Genomic DNA, 19,955 nt, shown 5'->3' with positions numbered 1-19,955 from the left:
ATTTAACCCTAAACGCTCTAAATAGTTTCTCTAATTTTTTTAGAGACTATCAATGATGTATGAATTTTTATTTTTTTTATTTTGATATAAGAATAAAATAATTTGTAATTAAATATTTGAATTGTTAGAAAAAATATTGTAATTTAAAAACAATTTGATCGGATTATTTTATGAAAAAGGTAAAGGAACTATTTTACTCAAAAATAAACATCCATTCAATTCTTTTCTTTTTCTTTACTTTTTTTTAAAAAAAATTTATAATCTCATATCTTCTTTTAAACAAGTCAAAAAATTTTCTTCTAAGCTTATTCATTTTCAAAACAATATAAAAAAAAAATTAAAAGTAGGTAATAATTTGGAAAAGTAAATAAAGTGAATCAATTTGAACTGCTTTTTTTTATGAGAAATTCCTTCTAAATGCACTTAATTTAGTAAAAATTATGAATTATACCACTTGCAAATTTTTTTCATTCAAATACGGAAATAGAATGAAATTAAAAATAAATATATGAATACTTTATATAAGAAAAAAGATAAAAATATTTATAGTTAACCATATCTAGTCTGGTTGCTCTGTTCATTTTTTTTTTTTTTTTTTAGAGAATAAAAGGTCTTAAATTTGAGGTCTATGTTACTGTTTGATAACATAACTTTTAGAGGTTGAGGGAGCTTATTATAAAATCTTAAACACTCTAATCTTTAATTTTTAATTAAATTTTTTTGACAACTATATCTTTTTTTTTTCTTCCAAAGTCAACTAATTAAACAATTGATATCATTTTTATTATTTTAAATTAAATAGCTAATAAAACAATTATTTTTAATAAACAGTTTTAATTTAAAGTTATTTGCTAACCGTCAATAGCTATTATAATAATTAATATCTATAAAAATAATTAAAATTTATATAGCTCATAATATTATTTTCGTCTGTTCAACCTTTCAACGAAACACGAAAAAAAAAAAAAACAAAAAAAAAAAAAAAAAAAAAAGGGGAAGAAAAGTTTATGATCTATCACTTTCAATTAACGTATCTCTCTCTAGCGCTTTCGCGCTTTGTGCTTTACCATTTCCTTGCTATGAGTAGAACCTTACTTTTTAGCTGAAGAAACATCCAGCTGTAAGTTAATAGTGATATAAAATGACATTTTTTCTTAATATCTTTACTTTTTATTTATTTTTTTTCTTTAGCTATAATTTTTCAAACCCGACTGAGTCAATTACGCAGTACGTATAATGATAGTTGTCATTAGGCACAATCGCGTAAGGTAAGGTTTTCAAATCTCAATAATGGCTTTGATGTTCGAAACAAAACGTATTGCAATAATTCGTCGGCTGAAAATTATTAGTTGGAATGATAATTTTGCTCTCACGCTTATTAAAGGGCTCAATACTATAATTCCATTAATTTTCATTACTATTTCAAAATTATAGCTCAAAATTGATAATTTTTTAATACGTTTCCGCTTTCCATTAAAATAATTAATAAATTTTTAATTTGATATGTTTCAAATTAACATTAATTTAAAATGAATATATCTGGAAAAAGAAAAAAAAAAGATCAACAATCTATTAAAAATTTATTCGGCAAAATTAATTATTTTGGTAGTTGTTATCTGTTTTAACGGCGTTTCATAAACATAATATGAATTAATTTTTCATATAATATTATCTTAATTTCTAAAAGCTAATTCAAACGCTATGTTACCGAATCATTTTAAAAAACTGTTATTAAAGAACACCTAAGCGAGAACATTTACCAAATCAAAAAGGAGAAATCCACCCGTAAATCATATGGATAGCCATCAAAATATAACTATTTAATTTTATACTATGTTTCCTGTGATTTAACTTTCTGAATCAAAATTTTCATGTACAGCAGAAAAATTATGTGTAATTAGGCAATGGGTGGCTGCTGCTGGCTTAGGCAGAATCATCGTGTCAACATATAAAACTGCCCACTTCGTTCTATTAACTAATATAAATATTTTTATATTCTTTTTTTATGTTTGATAAAATCATGAGACAAAAAACGTGCTCATAATTTTAATTCTAAAGCTTTGGACTTCAACATGGGTTTAAATTATTAACAGCCATCGAATATTAATTTCTTGATATTAAATAATTATTAAACATAAATTCTATTTTATTAATTTTGAAAATGGGATGCTAATTGCTAATATTATATTTATTGAATTGAAAGTTCTAAACTAAATAATTACTTTATTTAAGTAAGCATTCAAATTATAATTATTGGTCTGAACGCTCACGTTATTAGTTTGGAAAAATAAAACAGCAATTAGCGCACTTCTTAAAATTATATTTGTTAAGGTTTTTTTTTTTTTTTTTTTTTTTTTTTTAAATTCTTATCTCAGCTTTATTTTGTTTTCTCGTAGCTTTAGTTGGTCGAATCAAGGAAAGAAAGGTCTATTATTTTTATATTATATGTTTTTTTTTTTTCCCTTGTGTATAATTAAATTAAAAAATATGTCATTATGTGTATACTGAGTCCTCATGAAAAGATGGGCATGACTTTATGAAGAATATAGTGAGTCAGCTATAGCTAGCTCCCATTTGATGGCACAAGGCTCCTGTTGAAAAACAAAAAGTAAAAAAGATTAAGTTTATGGCCCCTCCAAAAAAAAAAACAAAAAAAAAAAAAAAAAATGTCATTATGATGGAATAGTTGAGTGAAATATTTCTTAATGAATGAGATAAGGCAATCATTAACTTTAACTTACTGTTATGGTGAGGTTGTTTGAAGTTGGGCATCCACATTCAAATCTTACAACTACTATAAAATTTCTAATTCCTATTACTTTAAAAATATTACTAATGTGAAAAAACTGTAAATAATTTTAGGTTACATTCCTCAACAACTTTTTTTTTAGTGATTTTTAACGTTTTAATAAGTTAAAATGCTAAGTAACAACTAACAGTTACTAAAATTACTAATTTTGACAAGAGACTCTTATAACAAATATTGAAAAGCTATCAAAAATATTAAGTTAACACCTATTAGGTATTTAACTTTGTAAGTTTATAATTTTGAACATGATTTCAATATAAAGTTTTGATTCAGTGATATTAGTATCGTTTCCAAATCCAAAAGATATCGACACTTTATTTAAAATTAATTAATACCCATTACTTAAAAAAAAAAAAAAAGATTGGATCAAGTGAAATCATCCCTAATTAGTTAAACATTTCCATCAAAGGAGAATTAGTCATCTTAATTAACAAAAAAGAGAAAATGCTTCAAAAGTGGTTAAGCATAGTTAGTGGCCAATATGTACACTCAACTTGTGAATGAAAGTTTATCCATATCATAGATATTACATAATATGTGTGCCATATAAAGTTAAATTAGGTCAACTACTAATCTTAGGTTCTCTGAATATTTTCCACTTTGCCCATCTAAGCTTACAAGAACAATCATTGCATTACTCCTCTTCAACCTCTACATACAATCTCAACAATTGATTCACCAAATTTCATAAATATTGATAACATTATTAAATATAGGTTATATCTTTGTTAAACATATAACCTAAATTTTTAGAACCTCACAAAAAAATTAGGTTAATGATTTTGTAATCGAGTATATATATATTACTAAAAATATCTATATAAGTGTTTTTGGAAAATCATTTATCAACCTCAATAATAATAATTAATAATTAAAAAAAAAAAAGTAAGTGCACACCCAAAATAGGAATCCATCATTTTATATAGTGGGATCAAACCAAGAAGATCTCATTTTTTATTAAGTGGAATATATGTGGACCACTTTGTTGCATATTTGCTTGTCTTGTAATATTAATTTAAAAGAATAATTAATAAAATAACTGGTCAGTAATTAATATTTAATTGAAAAGGAAATCCCAATCCTTGGATTTACCAAGTGGTGTTTCATAACATAGCCAAAGCCCACTTTGTCGGGTGTTATTGGAACCAAGGATTGATGCATATCTTTCACCAGAGACTACCTTAAAAGAATGAAAGCTCAACAAAACCAATTCAAATAGCCTTTAAAGAGAAGCAACTTCACGGACAAGGTTTTATATATATAAGCTTCTTTTGAGAAGATTTGAAGTAATCTGCAATAGATTAATTAATTTAAAGAAGCATGCACAACTAAAAACTAGTTCTGATAATGGAAATAACTAAAAATACAACGGTAATATGAGTAAAGCTGCTTGTGAGTTGTTGGAGGCCTGACATAGTATGAAAAAAATAATAAAGAGCCCGTAAAAAGATATATAATTTTTTTTGTTTGAGTATAGATTATAGATGAATTAAGTTTAATTTTAGTTTTAATGAATCAAACAATCAATTCCAAACTCAATTTTAAGCCTAAAACATGTTTTGTTAGTCTAAATCTTATAAATCCTTATGTATATCATTTCCACTTTATGGTTAGCTGACGTGTGATTTAGGCCTAGTAAGATATTGTTCATTTTGAGCGCAGTCCGCACGGTTTTCTTACTGACTCAGAGCCTCACCCCTAAATCTAAAACGCGTCTTGTTAGTTTAACGCTTGCCCATCATTATGCACATTACTTCCACTTAATGCGTGCTTAGCCGACGCGTGATTCGGTTAGGGTGCAATAGTTAGAGTGGTAATTAAAAAAAAAAAAGGTTTTCTTTTTTGAAAAAAAAACATTAATTTTGTATTACTGAAAGAAAAAATAAGCATGGGTCAGTACTCATAAATGGCCACATGGTAATGGTCTTCGTGGGAAGACCAAAAGCAGCAAATAAACCAATTGGGCTACAGAAAATGGACTCATTTAACTGAACACAAGAATGGCATCTCTGCCAATTTAGACCAAATAAACGAAGAAAGTAAGGTCAACCATTTCCAGCTCTCCCTTTGTTTCTTCATATACTTTTCTTTTCTTCTTCTTAAACAATACAAGTGGTCCATTTGTGAATAGCCGCACTGCCCACACACATTCTTGCTTTGGGAAAACGCGGTTTAGAATATCCTTCACCAAGAAGATTCTCTAATCATGCTAAGTATTGGTATTAATTCTTTTTTTAATTATAATTTTTGTATAAATTGGAAAATAATTAATGGTAATCTTTTTGTTTCTTTATAAAATTCCTAACATTACAACAATGTCAAAATTCTCAAATCTCATTAGGTCTTTTAGGGTTACTTTAACCTCAGTAATTTGCTAAATTTTGTAGTAGATATTTAATTAGGGGTTTCATATATCAAGTAGACTTGCTTATTTTGTTATTTCAAGCTAATTATAAGGTGGCAAGTAATTATATAAATAAACGAAGAAGAAAGATAACGATTAAACCTTATTCTAAATTTCATTTTAATCTTCAATCTGATATCATTTAGAAATTTTTTTTTAAATTTTATCATATAATTTATTGATCTCTCTAAATTTAATCGCATAGATTTTAATATTAGACTTCATTAAGTTTTCTAATAATTCAATTACTGATTTTAAAATTTTAGAAAATACTATTACAAATTCAAGAACAAGATAGTTTGGCCTCCACGGAAATTTGCCCTCCACCCTCCACTTGTGAAATGGTCCTTGGCCCAAAATTAAAGACATGGCATATGCCTTGGAACTTTGAAAGAAAGAGCTGAAAAATACTACTAAATTATTTCCACATGGTGTGGGAACCCCACAACTTTGGAGGTGGGGGCCCTTCCTTTAATGTGTGAAGAGCTCTTCAGAAGGTGCTTCCTCTTCTTAATTAACAAACCCGTCAATGGTCAAGCGCTCTTTTTCAAAAATCTTGAATTTTGACTTGTTAGGGGAGATTGCTAATCTTTGGTTAATTAGTAATTAATTAATTAATTAATTAAAGAATTAGTCCTTGACATGCACACTGTTCTAGACCCATGTGTAGCCCCCTGTTTCAATTTTGCTGCAACCATTGTTTCAGACGGAATAGTCTGATTTAAAGGATCCAATTGAAATGTTCTGTTTTCATGCTTTGCTTGGTCAATTCCTTACTTGCAACTTAATTAGGTTAATGCTTTGAGGAAATGAAATATTATTTAATTTAGTGATAATTAAAAAGCCATATGATAGGCTTAGGCAAAGGGATTTAAACTAGCTAAAGTAAGATTTACATTTATAAAAAATATCAAATTTTCTAACAAATCAGCTAATTTTAACCTAAAAACTATGATTTTCTTCATAAATTAAAATTTTTTATAACTAGGTATATAAACAAGTCTAAAACCCGCCAAAGATTAGATAATATATGTATGGATTATATTAAAATTGAATGTTTGTTTTAATTACGGATCTGTTCAACAAAATTAATTATTCCAGTAACTGTTAGCTGTTTCGATAGTATTTTAACTGTTTGAGTAGCTTGTAACTATTTTAGTAGATTTTCATAAAATACTAAAGGCTGAGCTTGATAACAACTTTTTGAGTAGCTTTTTAGAGATTAAAGTAACATTTTATAAAAAATTAACTTATGTAACGTTTAGCTTTTAGCATTTCATGAGAAACTACTCGAACAGCAAAACGTTTTCAAAACAGCTAACAACTACCAAGACAGTTAATTTTGCCAAACAGATCCTAAAGTTGAACATTATATGGATTAATATTTTATAAAATACTACTTTAACCTCTAACTATAGTTTAAATGTTATATTATCGAATACTATAAAAAGTAACGTTTAGCATTTCGGCGATTGTTGATCACGACCTATATAAAGATATTGGAATTCAAATCATTATAACTTCAATTCCTCCTAAGAATTTCAGATTTTATAAAAAGAACTCTCTTTAGTCTAGTCTTTACACAAACCGACCAAAGAGCAGTAGTCATTGCCTTTAATTGTAGCAACGTTTTGTTTAAAATCAACATAACCAGTCTTGACCGGCATCTAATGTCACCTGGAGAAAGAAAAGGTTCATTTTTGTAAATTAAGTTGCTTTCAGAATTCAGATTCAACCCTACATCCTTTTCTCTGACCAAATCATTCAAATCGACAATCTTTTCTTCAATTAATTAATTTCTCTTTAATAATTTCGAGTTGCAATTCCAATTGGGATACACTATACTATAGCTAGGCTCCAATCCAGTGCTTGACCGCCATTATAACAGGACAAATGCAAGGTTGGATTTCAAATCCAATGATCAGAGAGCGTGATCAAAGATGGATGATTAGAACCATTTAGTTAATTGCCAAATCCCATATTTAGAAGGTTTTGCTTACCATAGTTACTGACAATGCTTTTCACAAGTGTACGAAATCGCAACAAGTAATATAGAGTGAAAGAATATCGTATCCACAGGGATTGTATATCAAGTACCAAAATTGTGTTAACCTATTATTATTTAAACAACAATAAGAGAGATTTGTTGTAAGAAAAATAATTCTAAAAATAAAACAGAAATGAATCAAACAATCAATATTCAGATGAGAAGAAATCAAGGATTTTAAAACTATTAGGGATTTTGATTTCACTTAATTCTATCCAATTTATTTTATTAGTTTGTTAATCAATTTTAATTGTTCAAGAAGGGAAACAACCCTAAAATCACTAACAAGCTCTCCCGATGTATTGTTAGCTATTCTAATCCGATCTAATTACCTATCTTTCAATAGCGCAATCAAACATGAATTAAATCATTAGGTTTTATGGTTTGTTTTGTGAATTCATAACATAAGGTCATTAACTTAGGAAACCCTGTTAAGAATTAATCTCAAATAATTCCACAATAACCTAGATCGTGCAAATCACTAGATTCAACAAAATAGATTGAATAAGAAAAAGGTTGCGTACCTGACATCGTTGTTCGTCGATCTTGATGTGTAGAATTAGGTTTGCAGCCTTCCAGAGAATTGAAGAATCGATTTTGCGGAAGCAGTACGAAAGGAACGTAAAACTGAATCGTATTCAACTCCTCTGGGGACCACGACCTTTATATACCTGTAGGGTTAGTACAATTCCTATTTCGGTCCTTTAACGAAATAGGAATTATATAATGGTCTCTACACTTAATATCTATAATTAGTTGATACCTCAATAGTCAATTATTCACAATCAAGACCACATTTGAAATTGACTTTACAATTGGACTGCTGTACATATTTAATTTTACATATTAAGCCCACAATAGAAAATTAAATCCAACAATCTCCCACTTGGGCGAACATATGTTAAATAAAATACATACACCAAAATGAGCTCAACAAACGCAGTCATACAAGGTATCCAAAAACAATCTCGTCCATTAGTTATATTGATAAAGAGCTGAAGAAACATTCGCCATAGATCTCATGACTAAGTTCATCATCAACTACATTACCAATACCCCTAAATGACATAGATTCATTATAGAAGTGTAGCATGAAAACTACATGCAATGTGATCATCATGTCTGTTTCCAACTGGTCACCAACAAAAGTGAGATCAAGCAAAACAATAATAGTAATACAGAGTGTAACCATCAACCAAAATGAGTACTCAACAAAATTTCATAATAAAACATATCCAAAACAAAATAGAGCATTCAAAAAACATAATGCAAACATAAAGAGCAAACTCCCACTAAAACTAGACAGTCTCAAACAAAACGATACCCATATGAGCGGTGTGCTCATGGAAAACTTTTGGTATCACTGCCTTTGTAAGCGGATCCGCAATCATAGAGTTTGTTCCAATATGCTCTAAGGATATCTGTCCACTCTGTACCCTCTCCTTCACAGCCAAGAACTTAATCTCAATGTGTTTTGATCGAGAAGAGCTCCTGTTGTTGTTGGAGAATAAAACGGCTGACTTGCTGTCACAATACAACTTCAGTGGTCTTTCTATTCCACCTACTACACGCAGCCCAGTGACAAGGTTTCTCAGCCAAATAGCTTGATTGGATGCCTCATAAGATGCTACAAATTCAGCTTCCATGGTGGAGGTTGCTACTAGAGTTTGTTTCACACTCTTCCAAGAAATAGCACCACCAGCCAATAGAAAAATGTAGCCAGATGTGGATTTTCTACTGTCTTGGCATCCAGTGAAATCAGAATCACTATACCCAATGATCTCAAGCTGATCTGATCTCCTATATGTGAGCATATGTCCCTTAGTCCTCTGAAGATATCTCATGACTCTTTTGGCTGCTTTCCAATGATCCATTCCTGGATTGCTGAGATATCTACCTAACATGCCAACTATAAAAGAAATGTCTGGACGAGTACAAACTTGAACATACATAAGACTTCCTACAGCTGACGCATAAGGAAACTTTTGCATTTCCTGAATTTCAAGTTCACTCTTTGGACATTGTTGATTACTAAATTTATCACCTTTTGCAATAGGGGTATCCAATGGTCTAGAATTCTGCATACTAAATCTCTTGAGCACTTTATCAATATAGCTCTTTTGTGATAATCCAAGAATACCTCGAGAACGATCTCGATGTATCTGAATCCCTAAAACAAAAGAAGCTTCACCTAAATCTTTCATCTCAAAATGCTTTGAAAGAAAAACTTTGGTTTCATGCAGCAAGACTTTACAATTAGTAGCAAGAAGTATGTCATCCACATATAAGACCAAAAAGATAAACCTACTCCCACTGAACTTATGGTACACACAATTTTCAACAGCATTTGCCTCAAAGCCAAACGAGACAATTACTTGGTTGAACTTAAAGTACCATTGACGAGAAGCTTGCTTGAGTCCATAAATGGATTTCTTTAATTTGCATACCAGATGTTTTGGATCTCCAATTACAAAATTTTCTGGTTGCACCATATATATTGTTTCATCAATGTCGCCATTGAGAAACGCAGTCTTAACATCCATTTGATGAAGCTCAAGATCAAGATTTGCAACTAAGGCCATGATTGTCCTAAAAGAATCCTTCGAAGAAACTGGAGAGAAGGTTTCTTTATAGTCAATCCCTTCCTTTTGAGTAAAGCCTTTTGCTACAAGACGTGCTTTATATCTTTCCACATTACCTTGAGAATCCCTTTTGGTTTTAAATATCCATTTGCAACCAATGGGTTTCTTTCCTTCAGGTAATTGAACAAGATCCCAAACTTGATTGTCTTGCATAGACTTATACTCTTCGTTCATTGCCTCAATCCACTTATGAGAGTCAGAACTCTGCATGGCATGATAGAAACTAACTGGATCATCATCTATCATGTCTACAGTATCCTCATGTTCCTGAAGAAACACTATATAATCATCTGGAATAGCACTTCTTCTCTCCCTAGTAGATCTCCTCAAAGGCATTTGAACAGACTCTAATTCTTGAGGTTGTTGAATTTGTTCTTGAGGAAGAATAGCATTGTCTTGAATTGGATCTTGAATAGTTACAGGAGCAACTGGAGTCTGTACGCTATCAGAAACAACAAAAGGAATGAGAACCGAATCATCCTTACTTGGTTCCTCTTCAAAGACAATGTTTCTTTCTTTATTTCTCCCTCCAAAATCAACATCCTCAAAAAATGTTGCAATTCTCGTTTCAAAAAAAGTTCTGGAAGTAGGATTATAAAACTTGTAACCCCTAGACCGCTCAGAATATCCAACAAAGTAGCTGCTGATAGTTTTGGAGTCCAGTTTTGTTTCATTCGGCTTGTAAGGCCTTGCTTCAGCTGGACATCCCCAAACATGAAGATGCTTTAGACTAGGCTTACGTCCAGTCCAAAGTTCATAAGGTGTTTTAGCAACTGCTTTAGATGGAATCCTATTGAGAAGATAAGCTGCTGTCTTTAACGCTTCACCCCACAGAGATTCTGGTAAAGTAGAATGACTAATCATACTCCTTACCATATCCATAAGAGTCCTATTACGTCTCTCAGATACACCATTCATGCTGGGTGTACCAGGCATTGTATATTGAGGGACAATTCCACATTCCTGTAGGAAAAGCGCAAAAGGTCCTGGACGTTGTTCGCCTGAACCGTCATATTTACCATAATATTCACCACCACGGTCAGATCGAACAGATTTAATCTTCTTTCCTAGTTGATTTTCAACTTCGGCTTTATAAGATTTGAACACGTCCAAAGACTCAGATTTTTCATGAATGAGATATAAGTAACCATAACGAGAATAGTCATCAATGAATGATATAAAATATCTTTGGCCATTTCTAGCTGCAATATGGAATGGACCGCAAATATCTGTATGAATCAGTTCTAAAACATTGGGTGACCGAATGACACCTAGTCTCTTTTGTTTAGTCTGTTTTCCTTTAATACACTCAATACAAGAATCCAAACCTGTGTAATCAAGTGTATCTAAGATACCATCAGAAACAAGACGCTCAATTCTTGATTTGGATACATGACCCAAACGTCTATGCCAAAGTACAGCTGAGTTATCAATATTCAACTTTCTTTTGGTACCTCTTGTAGTAACATGCAGGGATTCATGATAACTAGTATCAATGTCTAACATATATAGATTATCACATTCATTCAAGCAATCAGTACCCAAAACTTTTGAATTCATAGATAAAGTGAATATACTGTCTCCAAAAGAACAATGAAAACCAGATTTGTCCAAAAAGGAAACAGAAATCAAATTCCTTCTAAAAGAGGGAATAACAAAAGTATCTATAAGATCCAAAAAATAGCCAGTACTTAAACATAATCTAAAATGTCCAATTGCCTCTACTTCAACCAGATCGCCATTTCCCACATAGACGTATCTTTCACCGTCAGTTGGCTTTCTGTAGTTGAGGCAGCCCTGCAATGAAACACTTATATGAGCGGTAGCACCAGAATCCATCCAATAAGTGTTTTTAGGAGCTGAAGTTAAATTAACTTCACAACAGACTAAAACAAGGTACTTACCCTTCTTTGCAAGCCAAATAGCAAATTTAGGACAGTCCTTTCTCAAGTGATCCGTCTTTCCACAAAAGAAGCATTTTGGCACATAAGGCTTCTTTTGTACTGGATCTACAGCAGTAGCAGCAGCAGGTTTCTCAATAGCCTTTTCAACAGGCTTTGCAGAAGGCCTCTTTCTTTTCTTGTTCTTACCCTTCCCAGCTGAAGAAACAAAATGTGCACTCTCTCTTTTGTTAGAATTCATCTTTTCCTCCTCATCAACACAATGAGAAATGAGCTCGTTAAGAGTCCATTTATTCGGCTGACAATTATAGGAAGTCCTAATTTGTCCATACTGAGAAGGAAGAGAATTCATAACCAAATGGACTAAAAGGTCATCTGGTAAAGCCATACCCAGCGCCTTCAGTCTCTTTGCAATCTGAGACATGCTAAGAATATGCTCCCAAACACCACCATTGCCAGCAAACTTCATGGAGGTTAATTTTCCTAAAAGTGTTCCCACTTCGGCTTTGTCATTCTTGACATAAGCCCTCTCCAGCTCGGCAAGATAGTTTTGAGCATTGTTCTTTTCAGCTGAGACAGAGTCTCGAACATGTTCTGGGACTCCTTTCTGCATGATCATTAGACCTAAGCGATTAGAATGCTCCCACTTCTCATACTGAACCCTTTGAACATCAGTGCTCGTATCAGTAAGAGGAGCAGGTTCGTCCATCCTGAATGCAAGATCCAAATCCATACAGCCCAGAAAGATCATAATATCTGATTTCCAAGACTCAAAATTTGATCCCTCAAGTTTAGGGACACAATCAGGATTAAATGACATGTTAGCTGACATTAGAGAAAATAAACAAATAGATAAGTATAAGCTCACAATCCACAAATGAAACAATTCACATAAGTAGAGATTAAAAAATGGAAATAAGATACAGACACAACATTAATATTCTCATCTTTGGATGTAAAACATTAACTTGTAATTAGTATCTCAATGCAGCAATCAAATATTGATAACATAGTCCTGACAAATAATAAATCTTCCTTTGGGCCGATATATCATTGTCATGGAAAATAATCAAACAATTATCACATATTTATTGCCAAACATGTATTCAAAACTCAGCCAGATAGCAACCTTCCTTTGGGCCGATTAACTATCCGCAACGAATTCTAATACACCTGTCTAATATTCTAAAATAAATCAATTCAAGCAATAGAGGTCACTTTGGTGACTTATTGATCAAATCAATTTATTTTAACAAATATCAAACACAATAGAGACTTAATCACTCCAAATTTTAATCTCAAGTCGACAAATTAATTCATTTAATTGTAATTAAAACAAAACAATTGCAATTAAATGAATTGATTGTCTAAATATTTAATAATCTAAAATTATTTAGCCTAAAAAAAATTATAATCTAGTCTTTAAGTCACTAAATTAGAGACTAAGTTATAAAATTGGACTAAATAAATTTGAATAAATAAAGTTCGGGGATCTAATTTAATTAAATATATATCCATGGGTCTAGACGAAAGAAAACAGGAAATTAGGGGCCTAATCTGAAGTTACAGAAAATTAGGGGCCTAATCTGAAGTTACAGAAAATTAGGAGCCTAATACGAAATAAACAGAAAATTAGGGACCTAGTATGAAAAAACAAAAATTAGGGACCTAATCTGAAATTTTCCAGGGACTAATCTGAAATTTTCCAGCCCTAACCTAAAAACCAAAAAAACGATTAGAGAGGTCCGCCGCCGACTTGACTTTTTTTTTTTTTTTTAACAAAATCTGGCCAGCAAAAAAAAAAAAAAAAAAAAATCAAACGAACAATTAATCGTCAATGGCGTTAGTTCAAAACCTCTTACCTGTTCTTGGGGAATCCGAAGAACAGTGAGAACAAATTTTTTTTTTTTTTTTTATTAGACAAAACCCTCAATCCGTAAACAGTAGGGTAAACAAATAAAAACATACGAAAATCAATCTAAAATCTAGCAATTATGCACAAGGCTCTGATACAACTTGTTAAGAATTAATCTCAAATAATTCCACAATAACCTAGATCGTGCAAATCACTAGATTCAACAAAATAGATTGAATAAGAAAAAGGTTGCGTACCTGACATCGTTGTTCGTCGATCTTGATGTGTAGAATTAGGTTTGCAGCCTTCCAGAGAATTGAAGAATCGATTTTGCGGAAGCAGTACGAAAGGAACGTAAAACTGAATCGTATTCAACTCCTCTGGGGACCACGACCTTTATATACCTGTAGGGTTAGTACAATTCCTATTTCGGTCCTTTAACGAAATAGGAATTATATAATGATCTCTACACTTAATATCTATAATTAGTTGATACCTCAATAGTCAATTATTCACAATCAAGACCACATTTGAAATTGACTTTACAATTGGACTGCTGTACATATTTAATTTTACATATTAAGCCCACAATAGAAAATTAAATCCAACAAACCCCCCTATGAGTAAAACCATATAGCTCCCGCATCAAGTTATTATTCTCATGTAATTTATTACCTTTTTCATATCAAAAACCCATCTCCCGATAGTGATTAATGAAATAAATCAATCCAGGGGAGAAACTCTGCCTAGAAGCATTAAGTTCGATAATAAATTATATCATGAACAAGGAAAAACAAATCTAATATTATAAATTGGAATCAAATTAAGCTACATCAAATCCCTAGTATGAGAGTTTTAGTTTGACATAGTAATTAAATAAAACTCAATAATACTTGAATAAAACTTCATAATCAATAATGAATAATGAAAAGAAAAAATAAGATTAAGAGTTTATAAATAAAAACTAAACAACAAATAGTGGATGGTTTCCTTGAATCTTGGCGCAAATCTTAAATGCTTGAAATCTTTGTGAGAGAGAGAACTATTTAGAAAAATACTAGAACTCGAGATCGCTCTACTATGAATGGTTCCTCTCTTTATATAGACCTCCTGGGAGAAAATCTGACTCCGTTTAGGAAATAGAATCCTTATTAAGTACGAAATCTTCTTTGGAGATCATAAACTGTTTAGGCTTTGAATTTCTTCTTAGTTAGGATTCTTCTCTGTTCTTAAATAGGCTTAGATCTTGTTTTGCACGTCAGGAAAATATCTGAGGTGGCCCCATGTACGTTAAAAAGACTGGCTTGCGTTTTTTATTTAAGACAACTTTGCCTTCGTAGCACGAGCGTGCCAGATAGCACGGCTTGGGCGTGCTAGAGTCTGAGTCTATAAATGATTCAGCACGGGCCGTGCTCTACAACACGCTCAGAGGAGTACTTGTGGCATGGGCGTGCTCCATAGCACGGGCAGGACGTGCTAGGCTCTGACTTTCTAAGATAAATTGCATCACGGGCGTGGTAGGCAAGCACGCCCTGAGGTCCTTTTAGGCACGGGCGTGCCAAATAGCACGGGCTAGCCGTGCTAGAGTCTGAGTCTCCACTTGATTTCCCTTAAGTTTAGCACGGGCGTGGGCGTGCTAATGGTGCACGGGCTAGGCGTGCTAGAGCCTGAGTGTTTTGCTTTATAATACTTTTTTCTGTGCTAAAACCCTGCAAATTTCTTTAAGATCAAGTGGATTATGATTCAATGAAGTTTTGAACAAAATTATAATTAAAACGAAGTAAAAATTGATTAAAGTGATAAAATTTACTAAAATTTCAAATAAAAACTATATTAAAAATATTGTAAAAATGATACCTATCAGTTGCTTCTTTGTGAATTAGTATAGGTATTACGGATGAGCTGAATTCCAATTTTGTATGGTACGCTTATCTCTATTAAGTTTCCAAAATTCTTTAAAAATTGAGGCATAAATAGTTATTTTGAAAACTATTTATTAATATAATAAGTATTTTGAAATTATTCGAAGAATAATGAAATTTATGGAATCAATTTGTTAACCTTGAATCTACCAAATAACCAAACATATTGGGAGAATAACAAAAAACCTCCGATCCTCCAACTTAAGTGACCGATTCAGTAGATTTTTACTAATGATTTTATATTCGAAATTGTTCCACTTTGAATCCCCTTCTTTATTAAAATATCGGGTTTCTAAATTTTCATAGAGCCTCCAAGAATTCCTTCCAGAGCCTGATGAATAATTTTTATAGATTCCATCAGATTTTTTTTTTTTTTTTTTTTTTTTTTTTTTTTGCAATTATCATTGAATCTGTTAGCAGGCTTGCCGGCACTCAAGTTGGAGGACTCAAGCTATTTTGGAGGTGTGTGGATTTACATTTTTTACTAAATTGGTTCCACAGATTTCATTATACTAAAAAAACGTATTACTTTGATAAATAACTTTTAAAACAACATTATTTTTATGATAATCTCCAATTTTGGCAAGGATTTCAGTGTTATTAATAGACACTATATGTTCAATCGATGAATAAATCATAATGTTTAAGTAATTGAGTTTGTTTTCATAGTATAACAGTAAAGACTTCAAATTCAGAACCCATTTTTTTTAAAACGAAAATTTATTGAATGCACTTTCTATTATTTTATTGAATTTCCCCTTTACTATTTTATTTTTATATTGTGAAATTGTTGCTCAGAAAATGTATTGTCACTGTTGTATCATCACTTCCAGATATGAACAAACCAATAATCAATTCTTCAATCCCATGTTATTGTCAATGGATCTTCTAAAAAATCCTCAAATATTGGAAATGTTCAAAAACCCATCTCAGTCATCAAATGTTCAAACATTCTGTAATTATTAAAGAAAAGAAAATATATCACCATTGACATTTAGTTATTAGATCTTACATAACCCCGAAGACCAGAAACTGTAATTCAATTGCAGATATATTCTAACTGCTTCACTATATTCATAATCTTCTGGATCTCATAGCATCAATTTATTCTAAAATTGGCAATTGACATCTGAGACCACAAATTACAAAATACTAACAAAGTGAAAATTAAAAAAAAAAAAAAATCAAATCTTTTATATACATATCGGTAATATCTACATACTCCTCCCCTGATATTCAAGATTAAAAACAAATAATTATTTGATAAAATCAAGAAACAGCAACCCCATCTCGATTAGTATTCATTAAGCAAAACCTGGAAGGTTTAGGCTTGAAATTTCTCCTCCTTTGAAGATGATGATTCGATGGCTTAATAATTTGCAGCAGAAAAGCTTTGAATGAATTTGCTTTAGCAAGAACAGCCAAATCCCATTTGGTAGAAGAAGAGAGACGTAGAGCTGATCTATGGAGGCTGCATCTGAATGATCCAGGGTGTGTGGTGGGTGAGCAAAGGCATGTCCTTGCTTGTCGTGTATTTTTAGAAGATGCATTTTTTGATGCCATACATAGAAAATTATTGCATCTATAATCTGCTCTGGTTCTGTTTCTTTTCCGCCAAACTAAAGGGAAGGTAGGGATTTGTGGGCTATTTTATACCCCCTCTTGGACCTCAATGACCTTTGATTGGCTTCAGTCAATTGGTTCATATTGTAATATTAGTATGATTTGTGGTTATTTTGGTTAACGATATATCTAGATGGGCAATAAAGTCTTTTAGGTGTCAATTAATTTGTTTCTTTTACGTCAACTGAATCAATCGAACCAATAAGGAATGATGTTTTCAAAATCAGACCAGTTCATTCGGTTTGATTCAGGTGAAAAAAATGTATTTTTAAGATTGTTCCAAAAAATAGTTTAATTTTAGTACATATAAGCTTATTTTAAGATCCAAATCGTAAGATAAGAATATGTAAATGTAACTGAAAAAAATTCGAGATTATACGTTCTAATATTACTCCTAAAACAAAATAAAAAAAATAGTGAAAATAGTTTTATGGGGCAGGGTAGGCATGGCTGGTTCATTGAACAGTCGGTTCTGGTTCAGAGAAACAACGTTTCAAATTTTTTAAAATGTTGAACCTGAACCGATCCTTGAACTGCCGATTCCGGTCCGGTTCCAATTTCGGCGCAGTTTCCCTTCACGGTTTCTGGTGATATATATTTTTTTTTTAAATCGATTTTAATGTTACATCTTTATTTCGTACATATTAATATGAGTTTAAAAATATTGATAAATTTTATTTTAAATAAATGTTAAAATGCTTATACTTATATGGGAATAAAATTAATTAATTTTACAAAATAATCAAATAAATTATCACTTTATTTTGTTTAAATATTATTAATTAAATAAATTATATGAAAATTTTGAAAAATGCTTCAAAAGAATGTAATTTTAAACTTAGCAAACAATTTAAAAAGGAAAAAAGTTAAAAATAATATAAATTTAGACTAAATATTTCTCTTTTTTTTTTTACTATTTTACTTTTTAGATTTTTAACTTTTGAAGTAAAGTGTATTTTTTTTTAAAAAAAAATCTTAAGTAAAGTATATCATATAATATAATATATTGAGACTTTTAGAAATATATAAAGTGATTATCATTTTGAAAATAAAAATAAAAAATTTTGGGTTCAAATCGGACCGAAACCGCAGGTTCCGGTTCATATTTTAATATTCGCATGAATCTTAACAGGCCATTGAACCACCGATTTTGGTCCGATTCTAATTCATCTACAGTACGATTCAATTCCGATTCGAACCGAACCGGTGCCATGCCTAGGGCAGGGTGGCGCAAACAGTAAGAGGGCATGTGGTACACTATACCAAAATTGGTAGCTTCGGGTCGGCAGGTGATATATGTGGCAATATAAGTGTTGATTAGGCCCAGCACCAACACAGCTTCAGCTTCAGCTTCTTCCATTGGATAAATTCTGATTTAAATTTCAAACGGTCATTCCTTAATTAACAGTTAATCCTTATTTAGTTTAAACTTCAGCTAAGATTAGACACGTACTGAAAGTCTAAAACTGCAATAACCACAAGACACGAATTTCAATTACAGATAATGATAACGACACCTTACCAAACTCCATTTCACGTTTCTAATGTATAAATTTGGTATTGAACTCCTCTGAAAAAAAAAAAAAAAAGGTATTGAACCGGTTTCGGAAATTCTGTTCATGACTTACTATGAAAGCAGTGCCAGTGGTAATAGAATGAAAATAAAATTAAGTATTTACTTCCATATTTAATCACATAATTCAATTCAGAGCTGCTAAACGAACAAGTTATATATCAGACACAATAAAGGTATATTTACAATTTCGACTCTGGATAACATTAGCAATATCAAAACTACTTAACATTCTTGAAGGACATTATAGTCTTTTTTGTCCATTTAGTCGTTTACACTAAAAAATGTTTCTCTTACTTTTCTGTCCTATCATAATAATGAACTTAATTTGACTTTTATAAAAATTAAAAAGATATAATTAACATGGTTAAATCATAATTTAATTAATTGTTTTATATATTTTTATATTAAATTTTAATGGTCCATAACCCAATATTATAGAAATGACTAATATAGGTATCAACAATAATTACTTTGTTTCTCTTCAAAAAAAAACAATAATTACTTTGTTTAATTAATAATAATGTATTTTTGGAAAAAGATGCATATTACACTTTTTTTTTAAAAAATAACGGACCATAATTTAAAAATTAAAATTTTAAGCTGAGGAAGTATTATTAATAAAAATTAAATTTCTTGTACAAATTAAATCAAACATAGTTTCACTCATTCACACTAGAAAATAAAAATATTTTTTACTATATTAGATAGATTTTGTAAACATGCATAAATACTCAATATTGGAAAGAAAGAAAAAGAAACAAAAACAAACGTTAGTTCAGTATCCAGTTGGGTATGAATTTTTGCAGTGCTTAAGTAAGCTTATAATGTCTTTACGTCTCAGCAAGCAAAGCATAGCAGTTATGGCTTTGCTTAAATTTACACGATTAGGTAACTTATCTTCTAAACGTAATGATCACAGCTTTAAAGTTGCTCAGAGCAGACCCATATTCGGCGTGGGTCGTAATTTGCAATTCCGAAGCCCATTGCTGTTCAGTAGCCGAGAGATGAGCCTCTTTCTCAGCTCATGCTGCAAAAAATCTTCCATACAATGCCAATAATTACATCATGCAGCTCCCACATCCGCAAACGTGCAAAAATTTCGGAGGCTATGCAACTAAGTTCAACTACTCTAGCCGAGCTGATACCTATCAGGCTCAAAGCTCGACTGAAAACTCA

The 19,955-nt window shown here is 31.2% G+C and overlaps 1 protein-coding gene across 1 annotated transcript; it reads right to left on the bottom strand.

The window, feature by feature from the left end:
* Nucleotides 1–11,440: 11,440 nt before the first annotated feature.
* Nucleotides 11,441–12,425, bottom strand: LOC149494087 (uncharacterized). The gene is made up of 2 exons (XM_089725178.1): nt 11,807–12,425; nt 11,441–11,699 (listed from the first exon to the last, which is right to left on the bottom strand). Exons 1-2 carry the CDS (start codon nt 12,420–12,422, stop codon nt 11,671–11,673), a joined length of 645 nt encoding a protein of 214 aa, XP_089581304.1. The 5' UTR covers nt 12,423–12,425; the 3' UTR covers nt 11,441–11,670.
* Between the last annotated feature and the right edge of the window lie 7,530 nt (nt 12,426–19,955).

This window comes from Jatropha curcas, chromosome 8 (assembly GCF_041381405.1).
Source record: "Jatropha curcas cultivar XTBG-Jc1 chromosome 8, XTBG_Jcur_1.0, whole genome shotgun sequence".
Classification (NCBI taxonomy): Eukaryota; Viridiplantae; Streptophyta; class Magnoliopsida; order Malpighiales; family Euphorbiaceae; genus Jatropha; species Jatropha curcas.
This window is presented reverse-complemented; position numbering and strand designations above follow the sequence as displayed.